At 41.9% G+C, this 22,750-nt stretch overlaps 2 protein-coding genes across 2 annotated transcripts; one reads left to right on the forward strand and one right to left on the reverse strand.

Annotated features, from left to right (window-relative positions):
• Positions 1–2,445: 2,445 nt before the first annotated feature.
• LOC137272614 (cell adhesion molecule 1-like) lies at positions 2,446–6,776 on the reverse strand. The gene is made up of 3 exons (XM_067805010.1): positions 6,335–6,776; positions 5,410–5,769; positions 2,446–2,753 (listed from the first exon to the last, which is right to left on the reverse strand). Exons 1-3 carry the CDS (start codon positions 6,774–6,776, stop codon positions 2,446–2,448), a joined length of 1,110 nt encoding a protein of 369 aa, XP_067661111.1.
• A 7,982-nt stretch (positions 6,777–14,758) lies between these two features.
• LOC137291467 (uncharacterized) lies at positions 14,759–19,672 on the forward strand. Its single transcript, XM_067822823.1, has 3 exons — positions 14,759–14,827; positions 17,595–17,700; positions 18,475–19,672. Exons 2-3 carry the CDS (start codon positions 17,604–17,606, stop codon positions 18,849–18,851), a joined length of 474 nt encoding a protein of 157 aa, XP_067678924.1. The 5' UTR covers positions 14,759–14,827; positions 17,595–17,603; the 3' UTR covers positions 18,852–19,672.
• The last annotated feature ends 3,078 nt before the right edge of the window (positions 19,673–22,750 follow it).

The following is a 22,750-nucleotide window of genomic DNA, read 5'->3' on the forward strand; positions in this document are numbered from 1 at the left end:
CAAATCATGTCAGACAGATTATGACACACACATGGTATATTCAGGCTCACATCAAACCAGGGGTCTCCACGCTGGGTACTATGATACACACATTGGGAGGGATACCATGACACACACATGGTGATGGGTACTGTGACATACATGCTGATGGGTACTATGACACACAAATGCTGATTGGTATTATGACACACACATGGTGATGGATACTATGACACACACATGTGATGGGTACTATGACACAGACATGGTGATGGGTACTATGGCACACAAATTGGGAGGGATACCATGACACACACATGGTTATGGGTACTGTGACACACGTGCTGATGGGTACTATGACGCACACGTGGTGATGGGTGCTGTGACACACACATGGTGATGGGCACTATGATACACACATTGTGAGGGATACCATGACACACACATGTTGGTGGGTACTGTGACACACATACTGATGGGTACTATGACGCACACATTGGGAGGGATACCATGACACACACATGGTGATGGGTACTCTGACACACATGCTGATTGGTACTATGACACACACATGGTGTTTGGTATTATGACACACACATGGTGATGGGTACTATGGTGCACACACTGTGAGGGATACCATGACACACACATGCTGGTGGGTACTGTGACACAGACATGGTGATGGGTACTATGATACACACATGGTGATGGGTACTATGTTACACACATTCTGAGAGATATTACGACACACACACATGATGATGAGGATTGTGACACACTCATTGTGATTGTTATTATGACACGTAAGACACATTCAGGCACGTATTGCAAGTTTCACAAAACAGAGGCTTAAACTGTAACCAATCATATTCATGTACGTGAAACATCTATGATTGATATACACGTACTAGATATTTGTCGAAACAGCTTTGTCAGTAGTTTCTGGTAGAACTATAGGGTTCTATGCACTTACAGTAATGGGAGATACGTACCTGTAGACGGAGAAGTACACGTTGCTCGTGTGGTGTCGTTCTTTACGACTCCATATTCATGCGGGACAATCGCCCTACGTTGCAACGTTGTAAAGGGCCTCTCTTCTGCGAAATAACGGTTCATGTTTACACACTCTATTTGATAAATAACAAAATAAAGAAACAACTAATAAACAAAAGCTGTATGAACTGTATTTATTATAATATCTAATGAAAGGCTTTCCTCGAATGTGGCCTAGGTTTTTCTAAGCTGCCTTAGCAGTAAGATACTCGTCAGTGCCACACACTAACATTAACCTATGACTAGCGCGATCTCATCATCATGTAACTATGACTGTTTGAACTTTTGATAGCTCGTTACTAAGAACTAGAGGCGGTCATACAACCGTGAAATACACCGTTTACAGTGAACTACTGTAGAAGAAAACACAAACGTGACAAAATGGGTCAGAAATCCCCTCAGAACTGGCAACACTGAGAAGTTTTATATTTTCAATAATTCTTTATATTGACCAAAACAAAGGCAAAACATTCACAAGAGAGGCTTCATGTGCAATGCAACTGAGTCAAATCTAAAGTAATGGGTCACAATATAATGTCAACTCAACGAAGTCTTGATGTGAGAGTGAGAAACAGTTACGCAGAATGTAACACAGCGCGATGTCAGGCAGCGGTTATGAAGATCAAGCGTTGACGGACAGGCAGATATATACTCCTGTAGTCTGTGTGTATTTCCGTGTCGACATTACGGCAAATATCCTTTATATATACATTCAGTCATTTCAAGCACATACGACCATCGCCATTAAAGTGGAATGCTCTAGAACAGTAGTAGTCTCGTGTTTACCTTTTTGAAAGGGAGGTAACTCTAGAGAACTACCTTCAAAGCCTGCCAATAAAATACTAATACCACTGAACATTTATGATACGGAATGTAACCCATAATAATGATCATTCATAACAATAAACGTTGTGACCCAATGATAATTATTACTTAATTAATAATACAATTTACAGAAAATACATTCTCGTAACACTGTCCAGAATGGGAGACTGGGTGAGAGATGGTGATTGAAAATATGTTTATGAAGTGGAAATTTGAACTGTTGGATGGGATGATTGAAAGAAAATGTCATGAAAACTGAAATAACATAAGCAACATATTGCATCGTGAAGCTGAATCTGACTGAAAGGAACTTAAAAGTCCAACATGTTTCACTATTACTACTGACCACAATACAAGCAAGATACACAACAGTATTCAGCATACGTACCTCGATATAAAGTTTAAGACGTCTACAATACTGTGGAAACAAACCTCTTAAAACTGTTTCTATCATATATACTGAAAGTTTTACAATCCTCTCCAGCGTAGGTACATTTGTCTGCCGAACTAGAAGGGGTATCACGTTTTAGTCAGAACAATCAGGATCTTCGAAAAGGTTCCTTAGGTATTGCTGCAGATCAGATATCATCAAATATATAAGGAAACCAATCGTCCGTACTCACCAACATTGATGTTGAGGGACTTGGATACACTGTATGTCATACCACCAACAACATTGGTGGCCAAACATGTGTATGTTCCCGAATCTTCAATTTGGAGATTAGAAAGTATTAGTTTATCGCCAGATGATGTGGAATTAACACTTCCATCTTTTCGCCAGGTGTAGGTCGCTGGTGGGTTGGTAACAGCGTTACACTTCAGGGTGACGGTGTCGCCCGTATGTGTGCCTCCAAATGGGCTCTTGCTGACATCAGGGTCTCTGCCACTGAACGAATCTGAAAGCATTAACTCTCTCAACACTTCTGAAACCCCAGTGTTAGCATTTTGATACTGCTAAGTAAAACTTAAACCACGCAGACATAAATGACATCGATGCATGGAGCTTAAATTTCGTGTTTGCTTATGCCAGAGTTATCATTTTTCAAGATATATGGTCTGCATATAACTGAATCTGATCCAGACAAAAGAATAAATATGGGTTATCACGCGATTGTCTTTTGGGATGGTTAATATCCTGCATTAGGAATAAACGCTATGTATTTAGGCTCGCTAAATACAATGTTTATTCCCAATACAGGATATTAACCATCCCAAAACAGACGAGTGTGATAACCTATTTATAATACAATGTCATTCTTACTTTAAAATTTTAAAAAATGTGATCTCATTTGCCACAGATCATGAAAGTAAACATCCTGAGATGTGTCCGCAGAATTATGACGTCACAAATATGTGCGCAGTAATACGTGACATCACAAGCTCGGTGACGCAGTTTTGTACTAATCACTCATTTGACCACGTTACGTTATGAAGTTCCCAGTCAGCTTTCATGTTAAAGAGCGTATTGTTGTAAAAAAGTATTAACTTAGTTTGAAAAATGACAAAAAAAACACGTCTGGAATTTGGGAAAATTTCAGTTAAACCTTTGAACAACAAATATAATGTTCGCGAGGCATTTTTGCAAGCGCACAAAGTGTCAAACAGTTCATTAGAGATTTTCTTGGTTGCTGTCCGAGTCAATGATTGCAAGACGCCTGCGTTTCGGTGGTGGTGAAGCCTTGGCTGAGACAATGTTTACAGTTATGTTGCCACCCATCACTGAACCTCCAAACAAGTTTCTCTCATCAAGGCACTCACAGTACAGTAACCACGGCTGTCAATCTGGACACGACACAAAACATAAGTTCAAGATCAAGCGTAACCCGTGCCTTAATGTGTCATCGGGAAAAAATGCCTGACCACCCGATCCCGTTTGTCACCTCTTTCAACAAAACATAAGTTGCTGAAGATCAAGCGTAACCCTACGGAAGCGCTGAAGGGACATGAGTATGAGAATTTTTTAATATATATTTCGTGCGCACGAGATACTATAGCGTGCGCACGATATACTAAATTGTGCGCACGAAATACTGATGCCTCGTGTCGTGTCAAAGCCATTTGAAACCATGTCAGTGTTGCAAGATTTGCTAAATCGAGCGCACAATATGCTATATCGTGCGCACGCTTTGTTAAATCGTGCGCACGCTAATATTGTCCATTTAGTATTTCCTGTCTATACAGATAATCGAGTCATCTATAAGGAAGAATATTTTGCCCATTTTCTAATCAATGTAACAAAATAAATATCAAATATATCAAAATATGAAAATGGCGTTCTGTGAGTGTGTGCTTGTCTATGTATTAATTTGTACAATATGTGAACAACCTTGAATAAAAAATCTTAATCTAATAGTAGTTTGGTTTTTAACCTGTTCGATTTATCCCTTCGCCCTCATCGACGGAGCTTAACCAAACCCCAGTCCCCCGTTTGTTCTTGTTAATTGGGAAAGGACCACCATTCACATGAAGGCGAAAACAAAAATCGCTCAATGTTTAAGCAAGCAGCAAAAATCGCCTTCGTGCGCATGAACCAAAATCCCGATAATTTTAAATATAATTCAAAAGTTTTGGGACTTACGTACCCTCCCAGGAATCACTGGCACGAAGGCGATTATTTTTCTGCGTGGGAGGGTACGTAAGTCCCAAAATTCTGAAGTACATTTAAACTTACCAGGAGTTTTAAACGTAGTATTTTTGTTATCTTAACTTTGGCTAAACTTTCTTACAATCGCCAGCGGTTGAGGGGATGGTGTAAATTCAGCTAGGGTCCATGCAGGTAGCGAAGGTACATCTATAGGCGATCTATAGCCATTTTTCATATTGTGTTGTCCCTTATAGTTATTTTTTTTATAGATCTAATTACTAGTTTTACATATATATCTAGCTATTTTACTGTCATTCGTTCACAAGATTGCATCACCTGTCTTTTATTATTGTTAATCTATATATTGTTTTAGTCACGATATGGCTGAAATATTGCCTTACATTCTACTCACTCACTCTTTCAGCTGTTAAGAGTACGCTAACGTTGGTTGGTTGGTTGGTTTTACAGATTTTAGGCGACATGGGCCAGTAAGAGGCCTATTTGCGCCCATCACATTGCCTTGATTTAATAAACAATCATATGTAACTACATTGCAATTTCAAAGGGAATCGTTCAATTTAAATAAAAGAAACGACAAGGCTATTGATTTTAATTTGAATAGATAAATACCCATATCGAATAAGCATAAAAACCTTAAAACCGATTTCCATTTCTGAAACATGACATACTTATTCACTAAAACGGCAGTAGGTTAGTAGCCCTTTGTTGATGGTATACTCCGTTGCTAGACTGTGGCATTCATTCCAGTGTTTTCTATAAGGTCGTTGTATGATTATGGAGTAGTATCATGGCATAGTTTTAGCTAGAAGGGTCTGGAATCTTTAACATTTACAGTGCGAAGTCTCTTCAAAAGCACGGCAGCTGGTAGGTTTCAAAAGAGTTAAAAGACTTTGAGCTAGTGTATTATTTGGTGAAGTATAATATACATCCTTGATTTATTTACTTACAGAAAACTGTGATGGTGTCAGTTTGCCGACATGTAGAGTTGCATCTCTCGAAGCCTGTCGGCTTTGTGAGTATGGTGTGGTTTGCAGCACATCGGATGGTCATTCCATTATCTAGCCTGCTCATATTCAGTGCGAGCTGACTTATTCGCTCAGAGGTGCAAGTTCCTGTACTTGGGTAAGGAGGATTTAGTCTGGCCAGACTGGTGACGTCCACTGGTGTGTTGTCACGGTAACGGAACCACAGGAAGTCTCCGGCAGGTTTCCCAACCGCTCCCTGGCACAGGAACTCAACCTGCTGTCCTTCCGTGTAGCCAGTGCTAGTTGGAGGAGACAGTGTTATGGTGGGTGTCAAGGGCTCAGCTGCAAAGAAACAAAGGCAGCATTTTACAAAGATCCCGATGTTCTTGTTAACTATATGACTGTAAAACACATTTTATTTTCGCTTGATACTTTTCAATCAAGTTACATGATTGTTTATGGGTTTCAAAATGATAATTCCATTTACAACGTGTTATCATGAAACATGTTTGAGTTGCTGTACATTTCAGTGATGCAAACCAGATTAAAAGTTGTTCTGATATTGTTTTAAACTCAATTATACGCTGTCGGATGCTCGTCTCACGTGCTTGTCACGTTAGGAACGAGCAGTCAGCAATATGCCAGGCATATGACTGCGGTCTGTAAATAATCAAGTCTAGGCCAGGCAATCCGATGATCAACAGCATGAGCATGGTTCTACACAAATGGGATACAATGACTGTATCAACCAAGTCACCGAGCCTGAGCACCCCATCCCGTTCGTCGCTTCTAACGGCAAGTGCGGGTTACTGGAGACGTTTCACGGGTGGCTTGTACAACGAATCTAGATGGTATTCTAGTCATGTAAACGCGCCTGTGGCGTTAAACGGAAATCAACACCTTTTACCCAGCAAATGAAGGTTCATCACCGCTTCCTCCTGACCAAGCGTGTTGCCAACTGTTTGGTAAGAAGCCGTACACTTGTAAGCTGCCTCATCCTCACACTCGACACGATCAAAGCGCACGAATGTGGAAGCACCAACTATCATGATAGTTGTTCGATCTTTAAAATTCTGTGTGACACCTTGACCATAGAGTGATGAATATGGATTGAATCTAAACACTGCAATGTCTGTGAAACCTGTGTCTGGAGCCCTCTTCCTACTCATGGTTATTGAAAACAACGTTTCTCCTGATGCCAAGACATATTCACATTGAACATCCACAGGGTGGGGTCCTTTAGTTGCCTTCCTATCAGTTGTTATTAATGTTAATCCACACACATGCGAAACACCTGAAAAGAAAACGTCTGTGACATGACGTCTTGTACACACCTGAACATTCATCATAGTGACAATCGACCTGCTTTTATATCGACCACTTAAATGCCCAGACTGTATATACTGAACAGCAAAAGAAACGCTATCAATTTGTAAACAGAGCGCTTATTTCAGTTGGATTTCATTTTTTAGAAACTTGCGTTTCTTTAGCTGTTCAGTATAGATTTGTAACAGTAGAACCATCTCTCTTTACGTGTGACTTTCTCCAAAATTATGCTGTTAATGTGATTACATTTAACAATAATCATAATATACTAAATACTGAATGAACAGAAGCATTTCTGAACAAATTCAGTTGACCATATGTGTCACCTGTGTTTCGTTGTGGGACAGGACTGAAGTCCTAGAAACTCTGATGGGTCTATATATAACTGCCAAATACCCAAACACTGCCACCCATCCAAGTCCTCTCCGTGATCAACGCTGGTCAACTTCAACTCATTTGTGACTTGAGCTTATACACAGGACCGCACACTACCAGATTTAACCCATCCATCTACTGGTGTTGAGTTAGGTGATACATCTTTGCTTCCATGATAAGATAACACCAGTAAGACTTGTTGGCATTCGACACCTTGGGCATAAGGACAACGCGACAAAAGATTCTACTTTGTTGTTGTTTTTGTAGAGTATTTTCCAAACACAAGGTGTCTACCATGTTGGAGTAAGTCCAACGTAAGAGATACTAAGTCCCACGTTGGAGATACTAATGTCTGGAGATTCCTGGAAATTCGAACTGAGTACTAAAACTTCTTACTGCACTCCGAATGCATTCCATCTATTCGGGTCAACCCTTGTAACATGCCAGAAGGTTTTGAACATGTTCAAAACCTTTAAGGTACATTTGAAGTGAAAATATCTCGAACGGCAAATGAGGTGCATACAAACTGCATTCTACGCACCCTTACTGCATTTTTAAGTATTCTTGCTGCACTCTAATCATTCTGAATACATTCGAGGAAGAATACAAAAGACAAGCCTCTTCCAAATCCTGTCAGAATGTCCTCGAATGCGCCTCGAATGAGTGCGAATGTATCTCGATAGGATTTCAGGTGGAATAGGCTTCTTGAGATGTATCGGAAGTAATTCGATTGCAGTTGGAATGCAGCTCGAATGTACCTCACATACACCTGGAATACACCTGGAATACAGTCAGAACATCCCGAATGATCTTCAAATGACCCATCATGTCATCTGAACGCCATCGAATAGCGCAAGACAGTGTCCTATCATTGAAACGACTGACAGCATTTAGGACTCACATTCCTATAAAGCTTGACATTCTCTTTCGAATGCGGTTCGAATTTTGGAAAAAAAAATTTTCTGACTGATTCGCCATTATTCTAGTCAATTCGAAATAAATGTGAAGGGGCCACAAAGGCTCTACACTGTCAGTGAGTAACAACGGGTCATTAGCTGTATCTTAACAGTCATAATACTCCCTTGTAAGGAAGGATCAGACTTTTAAAAATGTCTTCATCGCAGTGACCCGCCAGGGGTATTAACGACTTGATCAAAATCATGCGTGTGAACGTTGACAATGAAACAATTAGGGACATTACAAAAATCAACAAAGAAATCGAATATCATCATAATCGAAAATGAACAATTGGATATGACGAATGCCACACAGGTCATGGTCGAGAAATAGATAACGTACCGACTGAATAAAGTCCTATGGTGAAGAGCCACAATGAGGGTGTCATGACTTCAGTGCTGACCACAATTCACTAAAGAAATTATTCCGGATCTGATCATAAACTGGTCTCGATTATTCGATGTGAAGAGAAACCATCCACAAGATCCACCCGCTGGTGACGTCTCTGAACCACCGCGAAGGCCGCTTAGCAACTGTGCACCCAAGCTAAGTGACGAGTCATATCTTGCTTGACCTGAAACAACACTAGGCAGAATACAAACATTAAAACATTACGTGTCGACAAGGATCCAAGTTTTGGTGAAGTTTTGTCTGTTGTATTCCAGTTACATGGCGGCGGTCTGTAAATAATCAAGATTGGTTCACTCATACCAGTCATCAACAGCATGGACATCTGTTCAGACAATTGAGATACGATGGCTCTGTACCAAATATACGAGCATTACTACCCTTTCTCGTTAGTTCCCTCTCACGACTTGTATGGGTTGTGGAAGACCAGTGCTACCGTGTACTATGACACTCATGGTGATGGGTACTATGACACTCATGGAGATGGGTACTATGACACTCATGGTGATGGGTACTATGACACTCATGGTGATGGGTACTATGACGCTCATGGAGATGGGTACTATCAGACTAATGGAGATGGGTACTATGACGCTCATGGTGATGGGTACTATGACGCTCATGGAGATGGGTACTATCAGACTCATGGAGATGGGTACTATGACACTCATGGTGATGGGTACTGTGACGCTCATGGAGATGGGTACTATCAGACTCATGGAGATGGGTACTATGACACTCATGGTGATGGGTACTATGACACACATGGTGATGGGTACTATGACGCTCATGGAGATGGGTACTATCAGACTCATGGAGATGGGCACTATGACACTCATGGTCATGAGTACTGTGATACTCATGATGATAGCCACTATGACACTCATCGTGATGGGTACTATGACGCTCATGGTGATGGGTACTATGACACTCATGATGATAGGTACTATGACACACATGGTGATGGGTACTATGACGCTCATGGAGATGGGTACTATCAGACTCATGGAGATGGGTACTATGACACTCATGGTGATGGGTACTATGACGCTCATGGTGATGGGTACTATGACGCTCATGATGATGGATACTGTGGTTCACATGATGATGGGTACTATGACACTCATGGTTATGGGTACTATGACGCTCATGGTGATGGGTACTATCAGACTCATGGAGATGGGTACTATGACACTCATGGTGATGGGTACTGTGACACACATGGTGATGGGTACTATGACGCTCATGGAGATGGGTACTATGACTCTCATGGTGATGGGTACTATGACGCTCATGGTGATGGGTACTATGACGCTCATGGAGATGGGTACTATCAGACTCATGGAGATGGGTACTATGACGCTCATGGTGATGGGTACTATGACGCTCATGGAGATGGGTACTATCAGACTCATGGAGATGGGTACTATGAAACTCATGGTGATGGGTACTGTGACACACATGGTGATGGGTACTATGACGCTCATGGAGATGGGTACTATGACTCTCATGGAGATGGGTACTATGACGCTCATGGTGATGGGTACTATGACGCTCATGGTGATGGGTACTATGACACTCATGATGATGGATACTGTGGTTCACATGATGATGGGTACTATGACACTCATGGTTATGGGTACTATGACGCTCATGGTGATGGGTACTATCAGACTCATGGAGATGGGTACTATGACACTCATGGTGATGGGTACTGTGACACACATGGTGATGGGTACTATGACGCTCATGGAGATGGGTACTATGACTCTCATGGAGATGGGTACTATGACACTCATGGTGATGGGTACTATGACGCTCATGGTGATGGGTACTATGACGCTCATGGAGATGGGTACTATCAGACTCATGGAGATGGGTACTATGACGCTCATGGAGATGGGTGCTATGACGCTCATGGAGATGGGTACTATGACACTCATGATGATGGGTACTATCAGACTCATGGAGATGGGTACTATGACACTCATGGTGATGGGTACTATCAGACTCATGGAGATGGGTACTATGACACTCATGGTGATGGGTACTATGACACTCATGGTGATGGGTACTATGACACTCATGGTGATGGGTACTATGACGCTCATGGAGATGGGTACTATCAGACTCATGGAGATGGGTACTATGACACTCATGGTGATGGGTACTGTGACGCTCATGGTGATGGGTACTATCAGACTCATGGAGATGGGTACTATGACGCTCATGGAGATGGGTACTATCAGACTCATGGAGATGGGTACTATGACACTCATGGAGATGGGTACTATGACTCTCATGGTGATGGGTACTATGACACTCATGGTGATGGGTACTATGACGCTCATGGTGATGGGTACTATCAGACTCATGGAGATGGGTACTATCAGACTCATGGAGATGGGTACTATGACACTCATGGTGATGGGTACTATGACGCTCATGGTGATGGGTACTATGACACTCATGATGAAGGATACTGTGGTTCACATGATGATGGGTACTATGACACTCATGGTTATGGGTACTATGACGCTCATGGTGATGGGTACTATCAGACTCATGGAGATGGGTACTATGACACTCATGGTGATGGGTACTGTGACACACATGGTGATGGGTACTATGACGCTCATGGAGATGGGTACTATGACTCTCATGGAGATGGGTACTATGACACTCATGGTGATGGGTACTATGACGCTCATGGTGATGGGTACTATGACACTCACGGTGACGGGTACTATCAGACTCATGGAGATGGGTACTATGACACTCATGGTGATGGGTACTATGACACTCATGCAGATGGGTACTATGACACTCATGGTGATGGGTACTATGACACTCATGGTGATGGGTACTATGACACTCATGGTGATGGGTACTATGACGCTCATGGAGATGGGTACTATCAGACTCATGGAGATGGGTACTATGACACTCATGGTGATGGGTACTGTCACGCGCATGGAGATGGGTACTATCAGACTCATGGAGATGGGTACTATGACACTCATGGTGATGGGTACTATGACACTCATGGTGATGGGTACTATGACGCTCATGGAGATGGGTACTATCAGACTCATGGAGATGGGCACTTTGACACTCATGGTCATGAGTACTGTGATACTCATGATGATAGCCACTATGACACTCATCGTGATGGGTACTATGACGCTCATGGTGATGGGTACTATGACACTCATGATGATAGGTACTATGACACACATGGTGATGGGTACTATGACGCTCATGGAGATGGGTACTATCAGACTCATGGAGATGGGTACTATGACACTCATGGTGATGGGTACTATGACGCTCATGGTGATGGGTACTGTGACACTCATGATGATGGATACTGTGGTTCACATGATGATGGGTACTATGACACTCATGGTTATGGGTACTATGACGCTCATGGTGATGGGTACTATCAGACTCATGGAGATGGGTACTATGACACTCATGGTGATGGGTACTGTGACACACATGGTGATGGGTACTATGACGCTCATGGAGATGGGCACTATGACTCTCATGGTGATGGGTACTATGACAATCATGGTGATGGGTACTATGACGCTCATGGTGATGGGTACTATGACGCTCATGGAGATGGGTACTATCAGACTCATGGAGATGGGTACTATGACACTCATGGAGATGGGTACTATGACGCTCATGGAGATGGGTACTATCAGACTCATGGAGATGGGTACTATGACACTCATGGTGATGGGTACTATGACGCTCATGGTGATGGGTACTATCAGACTCATGGAGATGGGCACTATGACACTCATGGTCATGAGTACTGTGATACTCATGATGATAGCCACTATGACACTCATCGTGATGGGTTCTATGACGCTCATGGTGATGGGTACTATGACACTCATGGAGATGGGTACTATGACACTCATGGTGACGGGTACTATGACACTCTTGATGATAGGTACTATGACACACATGGTGATGGGTACTATGACGCTCATGGAGATGGGTACTATCAGACTCATGGAGATGGGTACTATGACACTCATGGTGATGGGTACTATGACGCTCATGGTGATGGGTACTATGACACTCATGATGATGGATACTGTGGTTCACATGATGATGGGTACTATGACACTCATGGTTATGGGTACTATGACGCTCATGGTGATGGGTACTATCAGACTCATGGAGATGGGTACTATGACACTCATGGTGATGGGTACTGTGACACACATGGTGATGGGTACTATGACGCTCATGGAGATGGGTACTATGACTCTCATGGAGATGGGTACTATGACACTCATGGTGATGGGTACTATGACATTCATGGTGATGGGTACTATGACGCTCATGGAGATGGATACTATCAGACTCATGGAGATGGGTACTACGACGCTCATGGAGATGGGTGCTATGACGCTCATGGATATGGGTACTATGACACTCATGGTGATGGGTACTATCAGACTCATGGAGATGGGTACTATGACACTCATGGTGATGGGTACTATGACACACATGGTGATGGGTACTATGACACACATGGAGATGGGTACTATGACACTCATGGTGATGGGCACTATGACACTCATGGAGATAGGCACTATGACACACATGGTGATGGGCATTATGGCACACATGGTGATGGGTACTATGACACACATCTTAATGGATTCTATGACACACATGTGATGGGTACTGTGACACACATGGTGATGTGCACTATGACACTCATGGTGATGGTCACTATGACACTCATGATGATGGGTACTGTGACACATGATGATGGGTACTATGACACTCATGATGATGGGTACTATGACACACATGGTGATGGGTGCTATGACCCACATGGTGATGGACACTATGACGCACATGGTGATGGACACTATGACACTCATGATGATGGGTACTGTGACACATGATGATGGGTACTATGACACTCATGATGATGGGTACTATGACACACATGGTGATGGGTACTATGACAGACATGGTGATGGGTACTATGACACATGGTGATGGGAAGTATGACACTTAAGGTGATGGGTACCATGACACACACGTGATAATGGGTACCATGACACACATGGTAATAGGAAGTATGACCCTCGTGGTGATGGGTACTGCGACACATACACATGATAATGGGTACCATGACACACATGATGATGGGCACTATGACGATCATGGTGATTGGTACTATAACACACAAAAATGATGATGGGCACTATGACACACCCATGGTGAAGGGCACTATGACATACATGTTGATGGGTACTATGATACACACATCGTGATGGGTACTGTGACACACACATGGTGGTGTGTACTATGATACACATGTTGATGGGCACTATGACACACACATGGTGGTGTGTACTATGACACACATGTGATGAGTATTGTGACACATAACTTCAGAGATCCGTGAAGGTTCGAGGTGGAATAGACCTTCAGCAACCCATGCTTGCCATAGAAAGCGACTATGCTTGTCGTAAGAGGCGACTTACGGGATCGGGTGGTCAGACTGGCTGACTTGATTTACACGTCATCGTTTTCTCAGATCGATGCTCATGTTGTTGATCACTGGATTGTCTGGTCCAGACTCGATTATGTACAGACCTCCGCTATATAGCTTGAATATTGCTGAGTGCGGCGTAAAACACAATTCACTCGTTCACTACAACGTCACAAACTAGCTATTACCCACGTGCTATTTTTACAATCATACAATGAATGCAAGACCGAAATTTACAGGTTGTTCAGTTTGGCCGTTTGAAATCTCACTGCCGAGAAATCGTTAGCAATGTCCCAACTTTCTTTAAACAAGTAGCTGCAGATGGATTAATGTTTTCTGTTCCGGCTGTTTTGGCAGCGAGCTCCCCTATTTAATTAACTCGACCAGCCGTTTGTGCCGTTTAACCTCCCGGGTCATGCATATGTAGAGCAGCGCAGGTCAGAACAACCTGTAAAATATATCATTCCATGTTGTTTCATTTCTTACTCGCTTATGTGTAGATATTTAGCGTATTCAGACATTTCTGTCACCTCTCTCAGTCTCCTTCATTCCCCTGCAAACCATATCCCTACCCTCATTCTCCCCTTCCCACTTCCCCATGTGTGTATACACAGATGCACTTAGGCAGTCTTGTCTTGCATGCGTTACCCAGCAACCGTTATGAAAGAAAATTCATGACGTCATTTCGGACTGGCCCAAGTTCTAATTTTAGCAATGCCTAACAAAGTTGCGTAATTCCATGAAATACGAAGCACTTTCGCTTTTCATTCTGCATCAGTTCGGTCGCTGCACAAGTAGGTATGTATTGCAGTAGCAATAACTGAATTTGACGTTCAATCTGTTATTAAGACACGCATAGACTGTGCGGTTATAACGTATCTGTCGTGTGGTAAACACATTCTAATCCATATTCTACCTGTGTGGCGTCGGTCTGTAAATTAATACATCTGGAACAGACAACAGGGGCCTGTAATGCTAAAAACTGCCATCAAGGTAGATACTAACTCTGAATGGGTATTAGTAAAAGGACTAATACCCCATCAGAGACAGTATAAACCTTTATGGCAATTTTTAGCGTTACAGGCCCCTGTGGAATAAACAATCCAGTGATTAAATCAGTCGAACCTTGGATGATGACATGGAATCAACTACATAATCAATTTTGACTGCCTGATAGATTTTGTCACCTCTCCTGGTCCAGCATATGTTTCTGGAATATTACATTCCCATGGAGAATCATTTTGGTGTCGTTAGCCCTGATGTATTGTCTCCATAGTTGAGCCACAAATCTTAAACAGTGTACTTGATCCGTTTGACTCTGTAGTTGGTATTGTATTCATAGTTATCTCACAAATCTTGAAAAATATACTTGATTCGCCAAATCATGAACAGTATACGGGTGGTCAGGCTTGGTGGTTTGGTTGACTGGTTGACACATATATAACAAATACAGCCCATTTAAGTCTAGAATATGTTACATGTTCAAATTACAACAGTTTTAGAAAATGTCGAAAGTCTATGGACTCCTTTTTATTATATGTTAAGAACATAACATAGAAACCATTTCCTCTGTAAAATGTGTTGGTATCAGAGAAAAGAAGTAAGTGTAGTCTACCATCAAACGTTCTAATAGTAAGTAGAAGGGTAATTCCACTCTGGTATGTAAGTTCTGGAGGCAGAAACGTCTATGTGGTGACTCTCCTTTGCTTACTCTCTCAATATTCTGCTCTTTGTAACCAACGTATATATTTAGAGGGATGTGATCCACGATTGTTGGACCTGTTGCATGTGTGTATCTGTGTAGTTATAAATGATGCACACAAGTACAGTATGCTGGTTTACCCTAGGTGACGTACATGTATCTTTTCATGTCTTGTCTTGAGTTGTCACTAAATGCGGGCATGCATGTATACGTTGTTGAAAGCAGTGTTACATCATATCCTAAAATTGACGCGTAGGCAACTGTTCAAAATGGCCTTTGCAAACTCGTCATTATCCTTAATGTGTAAGTTGCATTGGGAACTTCGTTGGTGATAATGGAATAATATTTTATTGTTATCATTATCATTAATAGTGGTAGTTGAAGGTATAGGAGAGTTATCGCTATCACAGGTAGTGGTAGTTGAAGGTATGGTAGTGATATCATTATCATAGGTAGAGGTAGTTGAGGGTATGGGAGTGTTATCAGTATTACAGGTAGTGGTAGTTGAAGGTATGGGAGAGTTATCATTATCACAGGTAGTGGTAGTTGAAGGTATGGTAGTGATATCATTATCATAGGTAGTAGTAGTTGAGGGTATGGGAGTGTTATCAGTATTACAGGTAGTGGTAGTTGAAGGTATGGGAGAGTTATCATTATCACAGGTAGTGGTAGTTGAAGGTATGGTAGTGATATCATTATCATAGGTAGTGGTATTTGAAGCTGTGGTAGTGTTATCAGTATCACAGGTAGTGGTAGTTGAGGGTATGGGAGTGTTATCATTATCACAGGTAGAGGCAGTTGAAGGTATGGGAGAGTTATCATTATCACAGGTAGTGGTAGTTGAGGGTATGGGAGTGTTATCATTATCACAGGTAGTGGTAGTTGAACATATGGTAGTGATATCATTATCATTGGTAGTGGTAGTTGAGGGTATGGTAGTGTCATCATTATCACAGGTAGTGGTAGTTGAAGGTATGGGAGTGTTATCAGTATCACAGGAAGGTGTGGGAGTGTTATCAGTATCACAGGGAGTGGTAGTTGAAGTTAAAGGTAATGTTATCATTATCACAAGTAGTGGTAGTGGAAGGTATGGGAGAGTTATCTTTATCACAGGTAGTGGTACTTGAAGATATGTGAGAGTTATCAGTATCACAGGTATTGGTAGTTGAAGGTGTGGGAGCGTCATCGGTATCACAGGTAGTGGTAGTTGAAGGTATGGAAGGGAGTGTTATCATTATCACAGAAAGTGATAGTTGAAGGTGTGGGAGGAAGTGTTATCATTGTCATATGTAGTGGTAGTTGAAGATATGGGAATGTTATTAATATCACAGATAGCGATAGTTGTAGGTAGCATTATTAGGAGTTTTCAGCATCACAAGCAGTTGTAGTTAGACGTATGAGGGTGTTGTCATTAAGCCCAGTGCTTATAGATGTATCTGTTCATGTATGTCCTTGAGTTTGCACTAAATATAGAAACAACGCTGTCGTACAACGAATTATCTGTCACAGAAAACAAGGACGGATATTAGAACTGGGCGTTTCTTTGTCACTAGCGGTGATGTATTTACACGTTGTCGAAAGCAGTTTTACATCGTGTCGTAAACTACAAGCGTCGGCAAATCTTTAAATGGCCTCGTCATTATCCTAGCTAGTGCCGATTGGAGGTATGAGAGCGTCGTTATCATATTTATGAGACTTGCCTGGTTGCTGAACTATTGCAACCAACCCACGTTATTAATGTATGTGACTGGATGCTTTGGTAGTGCCAAGAGCGTATCGCGCGCTATATGAGTTCCTTACAAATGGAATAACAATGCGATATCATTTTTACGATTCAAAGATAACATATTTAATTTTCAACAGATAAAGAACATGAGACCCATGGTGTTTGTTCTGGTGCTGCTGGGCGTGGTGACACCTGTCTCGATCGGAGCGCCCCTTGTCAAGGACGCTGACGACGGAGAAGGACGTACGTACAGTTACGACTCTTTCACAAAACATTCACTGTATACAGTCAGACAGTCACTCACTCACCCACTCACTCACTCACTCGGGCGCCTGAACACCCGCAAACTCCTCCCTCGCCGCACACCCACCACCTCACTCACTCACCCACCCTCCCACTGAGTCCCTCATCCACCCGCTTATCCACTCACTCACTCACTCACTCACAAACTCTGTAAGACCAGCATTCCTTCAAGCTTACGTCTCACAGATCTGGCACGGTGTCATACTTCAAAGATTCATGAATGCACTATTGAACGTTTATGAGAATAAGGTACATGTAGCATACAAAGAAGGAAGGACCCAAGAGACACAATTAGTTTCCAGTAACCCATGCTTGACATAAGAGGTGACAATTGAGATCGGGTGGTCAGGCTCGCTGACTTGGTTGACACATGTCATCGGTTCCCAGTTGCGTAGATCGATGCTCATACTGTTCATCACTGGGTTGTCTGGTTCAGACACAATTATTTACAGACCTCCGCCATATAGGTGGAATATTGCTGAGTTTGGAGTAAAGCTAAACTCACTCACAGATTCTTCCTAACTGCGTAGATCGATGCTTATGATGTTGATCATTGTCTGATCCAGACTCGAGTGTGTACAGACCGCCGCCGCATAGCTGACATATTTCTGAATGCGGCGTAAATGAAAAAAACAATAAAAACAAAAGAAATCAGATCCAAACTTCATGTAATACATGTTAAATTCATTGTATTATGTATTTTTGTATTTTCAGGCGCAGAACACTCCCGAGTGAAACGTTTTGCTTTAACTGCTGTCAAGGAAGTGGGCTGTGGGGCCTTCACTGCTGTGAGGAAATGTACGACGGATCTCGATTCCTGTGGCGACTTTTGTGCCTTAGTCGATCTTGTCTGCGGTTTTGTATCAACGTCTAGTACTGCTGTGTCAGTGTTGTGTGACACGGTGGACAAATATGAAAGTACCGTTATGGACGATTATCGATACAGCAGCCACGAAACTCGCATAGATGCTGAAAGATTTATTATGAAACTTGGAGAGGACATTGAACACTTGCCAAAATCCTTCTGGGAAAAAGTGGCCAATTTCTTCAAAAATATCTGGAAAACAATCTGTGGGTGGTTTTCAGGGTAGTTTTCATAATAATTCATGTAATATCCGTTTCATGTGTAACCTTAGATAGACAGAACACTGTTGTTTTTATTTTCAACTTTAAATTGTACGTTAGAGTAATATTCTTATATTGAAAAAATCGAAGGTCACAATGTCTTGAGTCAAGGCCCAGATTTGTAAACTATGTATTTCAATACCTTCTGAAAATAGTACGCATCAGTTGAACGGTGGACACTAAAATGTAGAGAAGAGACGAAATTTGTTTAACTCTAAAATGTGCATGTTCGTGTGTGCATGCGTGTTTGTGTATAAACATGTCTGTGTATATGCGTGTTATGCGTTTATTAATCCACCCACTTACCTTCCGCTCTCCACCACCGGATGTACTAACCTTAGCTAATGAACGGTTCATCCGGCGGCCATTTCAACGACCTTTGAAATCTACGTATCATCTGGCTGTCAGATTTACGCACGTTCAAAGGGGTGAAAATAATCACTCACCATGGGTTTCACAGGTGTGTAAACTTGGCCATGGTTTTCATGCTTTTAGTCGGTTTTAGCATGTGTAACGCATGTAAGTAGTGCGAATACCATTCATATCAGGCCATGACCATGACCAGGATTAGGCTTGTCACATACTGCATACACCGTGACGTGTAAATAATTGGTCCTGACTAACACATTAATTTCACATGTACAGTATTTTGATGGTCTGCACTTAACGTTTTTTCTATAAACACGAGGATGTAGAAATGGCATACTGTTTTGTGTATTAATTGTCTTTTTATTTCCAAAGAAACTTGTAAATGTAATAATGATAAAAAATAAATATATCCGGATTATATGTCGTGTTTTATATGCCGAACAAGAGTACATTGCCCACTCTAAGGTTTCGGCATCTTCCTATCCCGTGAGGGGATGTTAATTACCGTATGTTTAAAATTAAAAATAAACTTTGTGATGCCATTTTCAACCGTAACAAACTTGCCCCTATGCAACAAATATACAGTGATATGTATGTTAGTGTGTACATGTATATGTGTGTGCGTGCTTGCGAGCATGTGTGCGTGTGTGTGAGAGAGAGAGAGAGAGAGAGATGGGTGGATGGAGGGTGGAATAGGAGAGAGTGGGCATGTAGGGGTGTTAAAAGGTCACCTGATCAGCTCACAAACTCAACTATCTATACCCTGGATGTGTATGACGCGATGTGTAGTACTTCCCTGTACTTCCTTAGGTAATGTAGGAACTCTCATTGATGCTCCCAAATCTGTTAAATTTCAATGGTTAAAACCAATGTGCCGGAACTACTTCATTCATCTTTTCAATTCATTATGCTTGCCATAAAAGGCGACTATGTTTGTGGTAAGAGACGACTAACGGGACTAGGTTGACTTCATTCACATATCTCAACTGCACAGATCGATGCTCATGCTATTGGTCACTGGTTTGTCTGATACAGACTCGACTATTTACAAACCTCTGCCATATAGGCGGAATATTGCTGATGTTGGCGTAAAACTAAACTAAACTCACTCACTCACTCACAGATTCATGTTCCGTTGTCAAGCCTAGTGTAAAATATGGTGGATATATTGCTGATTTTGGCGTAAAACTAAACTAAACTCACTCACTCACAGATTCTTGTTCCGTTGTCAAGCCTAGTGGAAAATGTAGTGGATGTTTGGTCCACCAACCCGTTTCCCGTGAGTTTGCGGCCCTGTGTCGGTGGAGGAAGGGATCCTGGTGGATGAGGGCAATAGGAGCCTGCAACCAAGTTCCTGCTGCTCAATACACCATTTTGGCCCTGAATTCACCTAGGCGGGTGGGTGAATTGGCTCGGCCAATCGGCTGCTCATGCCAAGCCATGTGCATGGACTGTATATATGTCATTGCACAAATTTGATTTGGAATTGTTTGAAATTCGGTATTGGTACTATTGTTAATCTAAAACGTTTTGGATTTTGAAATATTTTATGAACTTGGCCTAGAACCTCATGCCCAGAAGGCGATGGCTCATGGGCCAATCTAGTGGATTCGGTATGTATAATTCTTCCGCTGAAGTTTATCATCTAAGTATCCTTGGTGCTGCAAGTTGGAGACCCACTTGTTTTTAGCATTGTCCTCGCGATACTCCGTGGTGGGTGGGGAGCTCGGATGATGAACGACTATACACTTAACATGGACTACGAAACATGTTATGTTTCAACTATGGAATACCAAACCCTGCAAAACGGAACAAACGTCAGCTTGATAATGATGATGACGACCAACTCAATCGAATATTGACCACGATTTTTAGTTAGCGAGACTATAGACAAAACACCACTGAAGCTGAACACTTTTGCAATTTCCAAAGGCATGCATGGCATTTCAAGAGAGGTTACAAACACTGCGCTTGCGTTCAGGCTCTCTGTTGGCTGAATGCAGTAGCAAGCAGCAACTCACCAACCTGATATCCACAGAATTATTTGTTGGAATTCCAGTTTCTGTCACTCCCCACATTACTCTTCACACTAGTATAGACATAATCAGAGACAGAGATCGACTGTTTGCTGATATGTCAGAACTAGATAATATTTCTGAGATGAAAGATCAGAGAGTGACAAACATTAAAAGATTCACAACCCGCAGAAACAATGAAACAATCCCAACAAATACTTATCTATTCTCCTTCGCATCTCTGTCAAAGTCTGTCAAAGCTGGTTACTATAATGTTTCAGTTGGCACCTACATCCCAAATCCCTTGAGATGTTTTAGATGTCAGGTGTTTGGGCATGGTGTTAATACTTGTACTGTATCGGTGACCTTAAAAAAGTGTACAAATTGATCGGGAAATCATTCTTCCTTCTCCAAAGACTGTTCAATCTGGAAAAACCAAATGGAAACCTCTGAAGTTAAATTTACCAAGAACTTTAACTTTGGTGATGCCAAAGAAAATTACTGAATCTAAAGCGCCAACTGAATCATATGCCTCAGTCGTCAGAACTCATTCTGAAAACATCTCAAAAGTAACATCGTCGATACATTGCCAAACAGAGTTAACATGGATGAAAAACAAATGAAGTTCAGTTTGTTACACCTGAAGTGGCACACCCAAATAGGTATAAATAAATTACATGAAATAAAACCCTATATTGGCTACACCTACTTGGGCTGTCAGTCCAGATGTGAAGAGGTCATTTTACGGCGATGTCGTATTGGTCATTCTAGATATACTCATGCATACCTGTTAAAAGGTGTATCCTTTGTGATGAGAGAGTCACGGCCAAGCATATCCTGTGTTGAATTCTCCATCATAAGCAATAAGCAGCTATATATACAGATGGGAGAGGGGAGGGTGTAAATTCAGCTAGGGTCCATGCAAGTAGCAAAGGTACTGAAAGTCCCCATTGTCCCAATTATGGTGTTCTACCTTCAGTTGTTGGCGATCTATAGCCTGCTTCTTATACTGTATTGTCGATATGATGATATTAGTTTCAACACGCTAGTTTTCATGCAAATTGTGTTATTCTAGTTGTTTTACTGTCCCTTGTCGACGTGGTTTTTTTCATAATACACATATATTTCAGTGCTAAATGTTCTCGTTGCGATATGGCTGAAATATTGCCGATGTGACAAACTTTCTAGGGAGTAGTGCTGCCTTTAGACGCACCGAGTTCATTGTAGCATTCTCACCCTAACGAGGTACCCATTCGCAGTTAGGACACACAGTCACAGTACATGTCCAAGATTACTGTGCTGTACCACAACTAGGTGTTTGCCCGTATTCATGTGACCATCATCTGGTCATAAACCAAAGGATTCTCGTCTTCTGTACACTAGGGGTTGTGACGATACGGAAAGAGTCTGCACACAATGCTGTACTATTTCAGGCAGATTTCTTTTGTTGTTTTCAAATGATTCTTGGATCCACTTAAATT

This window comes from Haliotis asinina, chromosome 1 (genome assembly GCF_037392515.1).
Source record: "Haliotis asinina isolate JCU_RB_2024 chromosome 1, JCU_Hal_asi_v2, whole genome shotgun sequence".
Classification (NCBI taxonomy): Eukaryota; Metazoa; Mollusca; class Gastropoda; order Lepetellida; family Haliotidae; genus Haliotis; species Haliotis asinina.